General features: G+C 36.4%; 1 protein-coding gene across 9 annotated transcripts in view; it reads right to left on the bottom strand.

Annotated features, from left to right (window-relative positions):
- Positions 1-12,849, bottom strand: part of MYO6 (myosin VI) — a 145,867-nt gene that overhangs the window by 81,545 nt on the left and 51,473 nt on the right. For all 9 annotated transcript variants that reach the window (XR_005789837.1, XM_040473984.1, XM_040473988.1 and 6 more), the window contains exons 2-3: positions 5,468-5,606; positions 160-229 (exon numbers count right to left, since the gene is read on the bottom strand). Coding sequence is in view for 8 of the 9 variants with exons in the window: in XM_040473984.1 (XP_040329918.1) it covers positions 160-229; positions 5,468-5,584 (187 nt within the window). In the remaining variant the exon portion in view is untranslated. The remainder of the gene's footprint in view (positions 1-159; positions 230-5,467; positions 5,607-12,849) is intronic.

Raw genomic sequence — 12,849 nt, 5'->3', positions numbered from 1 at the left:
AGGACTTTTGAGCTCCTCCATTCACATGAACCTTCATGTCAAAAGGCTACATTTCTTCTGAACCAGTATAGTATACCTAGTAATATAACCACTGGTTTATTTTTTGGAAGGATAGCTTCCTTTTCTGTGCTAAGAACTATTTTTTAACTTGATACTTACAATTATCTTCCACATCTTTTTTGCTGTCTTCTTCTGCAGGGAACACTTGGTTTATGAGAGCCAAAAATGTCTAACAAAAAAACAAGAGCTCATTAAACTAGCAGCTTATAAACAGTAAGAAAAATAAATGAACTTAATTGGTTGCATACATTGTAATAATACCAACAATATGCTCTTCACTAAAATATAATACAAGATCCTTCTATTAAATAAATCACTAACCCAAAAAGAGGATAATAACTTTACTCAAATATTATGCACTTTTATCATGAATATAAAATCAATAATAGAAATCAATAAAAAAACATCCTATCCTCTAACACCCAGAAGGAGACAAAATAAGAAATATATTAATATTTTAAAAAAAATTTTTTTTAAGTTTTATTTCTTTGGAGAGAACGAGCAGGAAGGGTAGGGGCAGAAAGAAGGGGAGAGAGAGAATCCCAAGCATGATGAAGGGCTCAAACTCATGAGCCATGAGATTACAACCTGAGCCAAAATCAAGAGTCGGACACTTAAACCAACTGACCTACCCAGGTGCCCCTCAGAAGTAACTAAATATTAAATTTACATGGTATGTAGCAACTTTTTAAACTTTTTAAAACTTTTTAAAAAATAAAATTTTTAATGTTTGTATATACAGTGATTTTATTGTAAAAAAAAAAGTAACATTTGGTCAGTCAGATACACCAACAGCACAGACTATTATTTAATTAATGCTATTGTTTGAGTAAAACATATTAGATCCAAATTTCTGTACAGAAATGTGTCAGAAATATAAACAGTATCCAAAACTATGTGGTCCATAAAATTACAGATATCTATGAATGAGTCTGTATTTATTATATCACTTAAATGCTATGGCAGAAACTCTAGAATTAAGATAGTATCTTGCAAGAGAGAATTACACCTAAAGAGAATTAAATTTTATTCATATCATTCTAGCAGTTATTTATAAATTTGTACTTCTCAAACAATTACAATTACTCTTGTGGTTGAAGTTTCCATCCATATCAAATAAAACTCTAAGGAAAAATGTTCAATTATTTTAAAATAATATTTGTAGGTCTACATATGTACATATATGCAAGAGTGTAACACAAAGCTACTGCTATAAAAAGTAAAATCCAGGCTGCTGGTAATACCTCAAATGAAAGTCACACCTAAATTAGAAAACTTTTATGTCCTAAAAACTCTGGAAGTTAATTATTTGGAACCCAGTACACATGTTCTTAATGTTATAAATGTGCAAAGGTTTAGAGGACAGACCACAAAATCAGAACTGATCCATAATGTATTAAGTATATTAATGGTAATATAAAGCAATCCACAATTTATAACAATGATTCTATAAGAAAACGTATTAAAAAATAACTGCTAGGTCACGATCTCGCGGTCCGTGAGTTCGAGCCCCGCGTCGGGCTCTGGGCTGATGGCTCAGAGCCTGGAGCCTGTTTCCGATTCTGTGTCTCCCTCTCTCTCTGCCCCTCCCCCGTTCATGCTCTGTCTCTCTCTGTCCCAAAAATAAATAAACGTTGAAAAATAAAAAATAAAAAATAAAAGATAAAAAATAACTGCTAAAGTCACAGACATTAGCATTCTTTCACAGATGTGGAAAATGGGGTAAGGACTCCTCAGACCCAGGTTTGGGTTCTATCTTGTTAGGAGCCACGTGAAACAGAAGAGGTTCCAGAAAGTCAGAAAATAGAGAAGTGGAAGACAACAAAATCCTAGAATGGAAAGGTTAAGAGCAGGAGTAAAAGGCCAGTAATGAGTCCTAAAATATAGTTTCCCTCCCTCCTTCATCCCCCAGTTACCACCAGCCCTCATCTTCTCTCCTTTACTGCCTTCTTTCTCAATAAGAAAGAAAATTTGTTTCATTAAAGCAATTGTTTTCTTTTACAGGGAGGATGCTTTTTCTCCTATCAAGGGAAGATCACATAACAAAGCACACACTAATCACCAGCAGTAAACATGTACCACACATCAAACACAGCACATCAAGCTCCAATGACCAAATGGACAAATACGTTTCTGCATTTGAGAAGATTATAGTCTAGTAGGGAGGGACACAGAGAAATGTAAACAAACATTTCTGATAAAACATTACAGGCAGCTAAGAATTTTTACCACTCCTCCTAAGAAGTAATCAACAGTAAATTCTACTGCATACGAGGAGGAGGAAGAGATCGGGCATCTGTGGAAAAAATTCATAAAGGAGGTGACCTCAATCAGAATCTTGAGAAATAAATAGTATTTGCTAAGTAAAAAACTATGGAAAGTGGCATTCCAAGTAAAATGAGTACTGTGAGCAAGGACACTAAGCACCCAAAACCATCTGGTTCATGGTGAGGGCTTGATAAACACTGGAGAGGAAGAATGGAAGAAAAGGAGGAACAGACACACTAGAAATAAGCAGATGGCAGGAGTATGAGGAAATGGTTGGTTGATAAAAGATAAGACTAGCAAAGTAGAGAGAGAAAGAAAATGTAGACCCTTAATAAGCCATATATCGAGGGCTTTAGCTTGAAGTCCGGTCTGCTGCAAATAGGGAACATGAAATCGATTTAGAGGTTCAAGACAGCATTTTTAACAGAATAAAAGATATTAGAAAACATCAGAATGCATCAGTAATAATGTTTCATTCATGAATATGCATTCACATGCACAATACTACTCCCTGACATGTATAATCTCTTTCTTATAAATACATACACATACAACACACATATCAAATGCAATGTAAAATCTATTTCTTACTATTGGTCACAATCAGAAAATTTTAAAAGCCATTACTATCATCAAAGACATGTTTCCCACTAGAGCCAATCACACCCTCTTCCATTCTTTCTACTATATCAGCAAACAGATCTACTGGACTTGTCCATCACTTTATGCACTTAATTCCTTAATATTCAAAAGATGATGATCTCTCTATCAGGAATTACCTAAGTAAAAGATTGCTTTCTTATGGATCTTTTTAACTGTATGATTATTATGTCATTTTATAACTTAAGACCCTGCTCAGAGAGTAGGGAAAAAAATCAAAGTTAGAAGCAATCCCTGTGAATTTGTTAACCTCCAAAACATTTTTACGGAAAGAAGCTTCTTCATTTATAGAATAACCTACAGATCCGTAAGTTTTCATAACTCTACATTTTAAATCTTAAGTGTTTTTATTGGTTCTCTATGTGTACCTCATTAATACTAATAAGGCACAGTTGAAAGCACATAAGATATTTAAAATATGAAAAAGCATATATTCATAAATCAAGTTTCCTCTATGACTGAATTGAATTATTTTGTGGATATAACAAAATATATGTAGCAGAATATACCTAGAAAATAATACTTTTCATTTCATTGCAGCCTTTTCATTTACTGTGCTTATGAAATACATTAAACAAAAATGAAAAAAGACTTTGAAGGATAATGAAAGGCTCACTAAATTTCTATCCCTCCCTAAATATACTACTTTGACATACTGATCATTTTGAATTAAACGGCTCTTGAGAAACAGCAGGTGAAAGAATGCCACTGTCACCCTCCTTTTTATCCCTGAAATCAGGACATAAAATTCCTATGTGAAAAGTGACCTCCCTGTACCAGGAAGAAAGAAGAGAAAGGGAATCAAGGCCAAGAGAAATCTATAACTTAGTCATACTAACTCTTATCTTCCTAATTACTTCACCACAATGTACTACCCTTAGCCCAAACCCCGTTTGTCTTATCAATTCTTCACAAATTTTTTTGTTTCTTTGTCAAAAAGGTATAAAACCTTTCTCCTCTGGTCACTTCTTTGGATCTTCATTCTCTTGTGAAGGTTCCCAAGTACATGTAAAAATTTAATAAAAATGGTATGCTTTTTAACAGTGACTCTGTCTTATGTCAGTTGATCCTTAGGTCCAGCCAGGGACCTGAAAGGGTAGAGGAAAATTTTCCTTCCCCTACAATGTCAAATACATGAAAATAATTGAATTTATTTCTTAACCCTTTCATTCTCTGAACATGTATGGCATTGTAAGTACAAAGAGGTCCTTGGTTAATAAGAAGAAAAACTAGAAACACTTTGTGTTTTCTTGCCTGAGAGCATCTTTAATTGGCCTCCTCTAACATGGCACATTATATATTATGCATTTAGGTTCCTGGGTTGTTTACAGTAACAGAATAGTTTTCTCTGTGAAAAGACCTCATGAGAGATCCACCTTGTTTTTCTAAGGTTCCCAGAAGGATGGCAGTCATATGGCATTAGTTAACCATGTATCAGTAGAATATAAATTATTCACGAACATTCTCAAAGTCTAAAGTAAACAGAAATGACATCAACAAATTTAATTTAGTAAGAGGTGTTTAACAGTATTTATTAAACTGAAAATTGTTAAGTTCTCCCACAAAGGCAGACCTTACAGTCCCCATGAAGACCAAAGAGACTCCAGATCACTTTTTCCCCAAACTCCCATTTTGTAATACTGTCTAGTCTATGTCTAGGCATAAAAAGAAATAGGGGCGCCTGGGTGACTCAGTCAATTAAGCATCTGACTTTGGCTCAGGTCATGGTCTCAAGGTTCTCATGGGTTCAAGGCCCATGTCAGGCTCTGTGCTGACAGCTCAGAGCCTGGAACCTGCTTTGGATTCTGTGTCTCCCTCTCTTTCTGCCCCTTCCCTACTCATACTCTGACTCTATCTCTCAAAAATAAATAAACATTGAAAAAAAAAAAAAACAAAAAAGAAAATAAACAGATGCCATGTGTACAAAATTAAAGTATGCGTTTATGTTTTAAAAACTATCATTATAACAAAAAGCTATCATTATAACACAATAATAATAGGTATGTTTAAGACTTAAGTATCTGTACTTAATAGAATATGCTCTATTAAGTATCTAATCTCATGCTAATAAATTTAAGTAAATAAAAAGCTTAAGAAAATCATCTAGAAGCTAATGCAAAAAACAAAATTTGGTAAAATAATCCCATTCACTTTTCATACTTTTGTAATATATTGACTACATCACAGACATATTAATAACTTGAGCAATATAAGGAATAAAAATGTTACTGTTCATATTTTATCATATAACTATTTATTAAAAAATGATATGAAAAGCTCACTAGATTTGTCTGATTTTATGATAGGATCCCATTTTTCCCCTACGATATAAAACAATAAATAACTCACTAGAAAACTAAGATTCACTTACCAGAAAATTGTTTTCCCTTATACTGAGCTAGGAATATCTATTTCATTAAGAAGGGACACACCTATAGAAAAAAAAAATCAAATTTTGAAATCTTTCTGAGAAACTCACCTTGCCTTTTTGGTTCAAGGGTTCAATGGTTAAGCTGTCAGGGCCAATATCTACAATATTGCCCATTTGAAATCCATCTGTAGGGTGTGGCGCCCAAACGGGCTTTCCATCCTCCATTTTTGAAGGGAGTATCTATTTTCTGTTTGAAAGGAACAAATAAAACAACATGAATAACTTTGGAAATAAAAAATAAATACTTTTTTAGAAAGCTAACATGTGAATTGCAATTCATAGAAACACATGTCTGACCCTATCACAGGTAAACCCCACCCCCTTTCATCTTGTGGCTGCACCCTGACCCTTTTTATCCACCTTTAGATAAGGACCAAGCAGAGGCTACTCAACCCTCAAGTAACACCTGCTCTGCTACTGCCTTCCTTCAATTGTGATTGCAGTGGAGTACTGCACTTTGAGCAGTACAGAAACCGAAACAGCCGTAATGTTCACTTATTGCTCCAGTGTAATTTATAACAACACTTCCTTTTACTCGCTGAAGTATTCTGGATAGCACAATAAACAGTTGTCCTAGGAATAGATGTTATTGTGTGGAGTTAGCTAAGAGTTTAACAAAAGTCACTGTAGACCTAAAGGGATAAAAATGAGACGTGTGAAAGATTATCTCCTCTGGGAAAATTTCCCTGACAATCTGAAACTACAAGGATGCCTCACCCATGTTGCCCCCTATGGTATCTTCACAGTACCACTCAGCATACTGTTTTTGTTTTTCTTTTTTTACTGAGGTAAAACTTATATACAGTGAAATGTACAAATCCCATGTATACACGTTGGTGAGCTTCGACAACTAGATATACCCATCTAACAAACACTGCCATCAATATATAGAACATTTCCATATAGAACTGGAAGTTCCCTTATACCTCCTCTGGTCAAACCCTAACCCCCATAGGCATCTACTGTTCTGGTTTCTCTCATCACAGATTACTTTTTATCTTTTCTTGAACTTCACATAAATGAAATCTTACCGCTTTTGCATATGGCTTATTTGATTCAACAAAATGTTCTTGACAGTCAACCATGTTGTTGTATATACTAGCCCACTGACTGATTATACCACAATTGTTTACCTGTTGTCCTACGGATGGACATTGGGATCGTTTCCAGTTTTTGCCTATTGTGAATTCTAATATAATTTTTCAAGTGTTCTTCTAAAGCTTCTATGCTTAGTAATCTCATATCTAATATAAGCAATCTCATATCTTTGCAATTCTGTCTTTTGAGAATATGCCAAAGGGTTCATGACATGTAAGACATTTAATTTTAATGAGCTTGGATTCTAGGAGACTAATGGGTAATCACAAATTGGCTAGTGAGTGATCCTAGATGTTCTGGTTTCATCATCTCAGTGGGAACTTATTTTTCATTACTTATCTATACTTAAAGAAAAATTGACACATGTGCCATAAACTCTCCTCTTTTGTGGCATTCTCAAATCTGGGATTTCCCCTGTGGATGTTGTCAAGTCTATTTTCTTATGAAAGTCAAGGATGTATAGTATGTAGTTCAATCAAAAAGCTAGTAACAACTGGCATGTTTGCAATGTACTTGTTGGTTAATGTCTTCAATAGTGAGATGTGCTTTTCCCCATGCAGCAAAGGCTATTAGGATTATGCGTATTCCAAGTTAAGAAATTAAATGAAGATTCTCCACAGAAGTCAATCAGTAACATTGAGCAGACTTACATTACCACACCTTACATCTACACACTTTACCTAAAGAATCATATGTAGTCCCATGGCTTTAAGTACCATCTTTAGGTGAGTGATGCCCAAATTTATTGCTCTAGCCCAGAACACCAGTGAACTGAGTCCCCAGATTTTATGCGTCTAGTGGACATCTTCTCCTCACAAATATACCTAAAAGATGTAACATGATTATTATATTATTACTCTGTCCCACCACCCCAGCCTGTTCTTCCTTATCAGTTAAGGCACCAACAACACTCAGTTCAAATCAAACATGGGGTCATCCTCAATTCTTCTAGCTCCTTGCAAATCCATATCACTCCTCTAAACCTATCAAATCTACCTCCAACAGGTATCTTATTTTTACCCACTTCTCTGTTTCACCTCTGCCATCCTAGTCAAAACCAACATGGCCTTTTACTAGGACTTCTGTAATTAACTTAGCTTCCCACTGCTACTCTTGCCAATGTGCACAGATCACGAGAAATCCAACTGAAAGGTAAATCTGACCATGTCATTCCTGCTCTATCAGGGCATGAACTAGACCTCTCTGTGTTCCCAAAGCCCAACACAGAGCAGGCAACTTAATATTCACTGAGTGAATGAATGAATTGTTCACACAATTTGGGAAGAGTAAGAGGATATGGTGAACTAGGAAGAGTTGAAAGGTCTTAAAAACCTAAGCTTGAAATTAAGCTGCACCACTGTCTGACTAGCTCTTAAGCAAGTTACTTAATCTCTCTGATCATTATCTTTATCTTTACCCATAAGTGATATCACTTACCTTACAGAATTGCTATGAGGATTAAGTGACATAAAATTGAGATCACCATTCTCATGATACCCAACAGATACTAGTCACACCTCTCCCCTTATTTTCCCCAATATCCATTGTTTGCAGCTACCAGTAAATTTTGCAAAAATGGTCTTGTGACACTTTTAAATACAGAAGGACATTACAGAATAGTCATGAAATATCATTTAGGAATAATTAAATATCTGGGGGAAAAAAATCACAGCAAAGCAAAATTCCCAAAGTTCAAAAAAGAATGGCAAATTCCTTTGGACAATTGAAATTGCTTTCCTATTTGAACAATTTGCCACAACTTCCCAATTAAGATAACAGATTTAAAGGCACACATGTAATGTTGCCCCTTCATCTAATACCTAAATCTACAGTAAAGTGATTCTTCAAAAAAAAAAAAAAAATCAATCCGTAAGGATGGGAAAAAACAAAGAGGGGACAACAGCAACAATATTTGGGAAGTTGAAAATCAAATGGCTGAGAGGCAACTGACTCAGGAAACCTGAAAGGACTGAATCTCAAGTCAGGAATAGGGAAAGATGGAAGACAACCCACATTTACCCCTGAATCTCAAAAGACAGAGAACTCTACTGCGAAAATACTTCTAGAACCAAGGGTAAAAAGAGGGGGTCTAACATAAGAAAGACTAGGTGAAAGTTGTTTAAGAAAGAGATTTTCTGGGGGCGCCTGGGTGGCTCAGTCGGTTAAGCGTCCAACTTCGGCTCAGGTCATGATCTCGCAGTCCGTGAGTTCGAGCCCTGCGTCAGGCTCTGTGCTGACAGCTCAGAGCCTGGAGCCTGTTTCAGATTCTGTGTCTCCCTCTCTCTCTCTGACCTTCCCCCGTTCATGCTCTGTCTCTGTCTCAAAAATAAATAAACGTTAAAAATAAATAAATAAATAAACAAACAAATAAATACATAAAAAGAGATTTTCTGGAGTGTGTAGGTGGCCCAGTCAGTTAAGCATCCAACTCTTGATATCAGCTCAGGTAATAATCTCACAGTTCATGACTTAGAACCACACATCGGGCTCTGCACTGATGGAGCAAAGCCTGCTTGGGATTCTCTTTCTCTGTCCCTCCCCTGCTTGCTCTCTCTTCTCTCTCTCTCTCAAAATAAATAATAAATAAGTAATTAAAAAAAAGAAAAAAGAAAGAGATTTCCTAACACCACCAACACGCACATACTTCACATCACTGGGCAAATGCCTCCCCACTCTCCCATCACTACCCCAAGAGAAGCTTAGATGTTATTCTCTGGAAAAGACCAGGTCTCTGGAAAGAGAAATGCCAGAAAGAATTAATGGTGTACATATAAAAATTGCCACTTGTTGGGGCGCCTGGGTGGCGCAGTCGGTTAAGCGTCCGACTTCAGCCAGGTCACGATCTCGCGGTCCGTGAGTTCGAGCCCCGCGTCGGGCTCTGGGCTGATGGCTCAGAGCCTGGAGCCAGTTTCCCGATTCTGTGTCTCCCTCTCTCTCTGCCCCTCCCCCGTTCATGCTCTGTCTCTCTCTGTCCCAAAAATAAATAAACGTTGAAAAAAAAAAATTAAAAAAATAAAAAAAAAAAAAATTGCCACTTGCTAACAAAAACCCTCTCCTTGACCAAACTTTAGTTAGGTTCTTCTGAGCCTGCTTCCTGATGAGGCCATGCAACTAGGCCTTCCATGTCTGTACTATCCTTGTTGGGCCTACATCGGCCAGTTTTAGCAAGAATCCTGATAAGCCACTTTGGAGAAATTTCCCTTCCCTTGATATCTGATTAAGTTTTTCATCCCCTACCTTTGATATATAAATCCTTAAACTGCCTTCAAGAGTCCCTTATCCTTGTTGTTTTCTCTTACTTTGCATTCACTGACCCTCTCACTCTGCTCATTGGCTATAATCCCCAGCTGCCTTTTCTGTCCTCCAAGTTGAGCCTGATCTCTCTCCCCTATTTTAACATCCCTTGTTATAAACTGACTGTGTCTGTTATGGACTGAATTTTGTCATTCCCGCCTCAATTCATATTTTTTTAATATGTGAACACTAATTCGTAATATGACTATATCTGGAGATAGGGCTTTTAGGAGGTAATCAGGTTAATGACATTATAAGGGTGAGATCCTGATCCAATAGGACTGGTGGTCTTATAAAAAGAGGAAAGGAGATCTCAGATCCTGCTCCCCAACCAAGGGCCATGTGAGCGCACAGCAAAATGGTGGCCATCTGAAAGCCAGAAAGACAGTCCTCACTAGAACCCAACCGTGTTGGCATCCTGATCTCAGACCTCCAGCCTCCAGAGTTGTGAAAAAATAAATTTCTATTATATAAGACATCCAATCTATAACATTCTGTTATGGCAGACCAAATAGACTAATACACTCCTACTGCAATAATCCTGAATAATCTTGTCATCTTAACAAGTGTCAACATAATTTTCCTTTAATAGCATAACACTAGAAATGAATATTCACTAGAAGGTATAAAATATAAAGTTGAGGCAATTTTACAGAAAGCCAAGAAAAAAAGAGATAAAAAGTAGGGGGGGAGAGAAGAAAAAGAAGAGATACGAAAATGAAACACGTAAAATTATTAAGCATCAAAATACCAGGAACAACAGACATCCTGCCCACCCCCCTCAAAAATAGAAGGGAGAAAACTAAAATGTTGAAAGAAAATTCACCAGAACTGAAAGGCATGATTTCCTAGAGTCTAGCCAAAATGTCCATTAAGTCCTCAATACAATAACTGGGAAAACACACACACACACACACACACACACACACACACACACAAGACACTATGTCCAATTTCAGACCACCAGAAATAAAGAGAAGATGCTACACATATCTAGAGAAATCAGAGACAAAAGAAGGGAAAAAACATGGGTCATGTCCAAAGGATCATGAATCAAAATGGCTTCCGCAACACTGAAGCAGGAAGTCAACAAAGCAATGCCTATAAAATTCTGAAGGAAAATTATTTCCAACTTAGAGCCCTGTACTTAGGCAAAATACTGGCCCAAACTGGAGCAGTATAACCCAAGAGGCAGCCACATTGAGCACTGTCATAAAAGACATCCACTGACCTTGGACCACATGAAGCTAGCCCAGACTCTTATCTGAACTTGTTTTATTCTAACTCTGTACTGATGATGTACTTGTGCCTGGAGAAACTGTGGACAACTCATACCCTCCCCTATTAAATATCTTCTGCTTACTATTCTAATATTCTCTTAGAATAAACCTTTTTTTTAATAAGGTTTCACTTAATTGGGGTGTCTGAGTAGCTCAGTTGGTTAATGATCTGACTCTTTGAGTCAGCTCAGGTCATGATCTCATGGTTTGTGAGTATGAGCCTCAACTCAGTGGGGAGCCTGCTTGGGATTCTCTCTAGCCTTTTTTCTGTCCCTCCCCAACTTGTACACATGCCCACACATGCTCCCTCTCTCTCTCAAACATAAATAAAGGTTTCACTTAATTGTTTTTAGAATCCTAAATACTTATAACAAATACCTTCAGTAATGAAGTCTTACTTTTCATCCCACAACAGAAGACAAAATTATTTTGGGCATGTTACTTACTATTTACTCCCAGAAAATCATTCAGAAAAAAAAACCCATGCAATCAACATTCATACTTATTAAGGCATGTCTGCTTATGAAGAGTACTTAAAAAGACATTGAAAAAAAATTTTTTAAAGACATCCCAATTCCCAGTGCTATTATACTAGAAACCTTAAACACATTAAAGCCTGACTATATATGCATTACCCCTGGAGTTAGGTCAGCAAATTTAAAATTCTTGAAATTCCTTATCTTTTTCGGGAAAAGAATGGAAATGTTCTACAATATGCATCAACCAAAAATTATCTCATTTTTTATACTTAATTGACAACTGAAATTTTTTAAGTAAGCACTATAGTGATCTACAGAAGTACAGTTGACCCTTGAACAACATGGGTTTAAACTGCATGGGTCCACTTACATGTGGATTTTCAATAAATACATTGGAAAATTTTTTGGAGATTTGTAACAATTTGAAAAACCTCACAAACCACATAGCCTAGAAATGTTGAAAAATTAAGAAAAAGGTATATCATGAATGTACAAAATACAGATACTAGTCTCATAAAATTTATATATGTATTTGCCTAATTTATCATTTGCTACCATAAAATATATATAAATCTATTTTAAACGTTGTAATTTATCAAAATTTACACACAGACCATACATGACACCATTCACAGTTGATAGAACCATAAAAAAAAAGATACAGTATTGAATCCAGTATTAGTACTGAATACCTAAAATTCAATTAGTACTGAATACCTAAAATTAACTGTAGTGCACATTATACTACTGTAATAATTTCATAGTCACCTCCTCTTGCTACTGCAATAAGCTAAAGTGTTGTGAGTACTGGCTTAAAATACCATGTGACAATCATCTCTGAGTGAACAGTTCATCTCTCCAGTATACTGTGCATCACAGTAAAAAGTTATCCTTGCAGTTCTCACTACCAATAAAGTTTTGGGAAAGTCAAAAGTTATATGCAGTAGTGCCTGGGTGGCTCAGTTGGTTAGGCGTCCAACTCTTGATTTCAGCCCAGGTCATAATCTCAGTTTCATGAGTTCGAACCCCATGCCAGGCTTTGTGCCGCCCTTGCAGAGTCTGCTTGGGATTCTCTCTCTCTCTCTGCCCCTCCCCTGCTTATGTTCTCTCTGTCTCTCCCAAAATAAATAAACAAAACTTTAAAAAATTATTAAAAAAAAAAAAAGTTAGGGGCACCTGGGTGCCACCTTCAGCTCAGGTCATGATCTCACAGCTCATGAGTTGGAGCCCTGTGTCGGGCTCTGTGCTGACACCTTGGAGTCTGGAGCCTGCTTTGGAC

The sequence above is a fragment of the Herpailurus yagouaroundi genome, unplaced genomic scaffold, assembly GCF_014898765.1.
Source record: "Herpailurus yagouaroundi ecotype Mexico unplaced genomic scaffold, PumYag 139, whole genome shotgun sequence".
In the NCBI taxonomy this organism is placed as follows: domain Eukaryota; kingdom Metazoa; phylum Chordata; class Mammalia; order Carnivora; family Felidae; genus Herpailurus; species Herpailurus yagouaroundi.
This window is presented reverse-complemented; position numbering and strand designations above follow the sequence as displayed.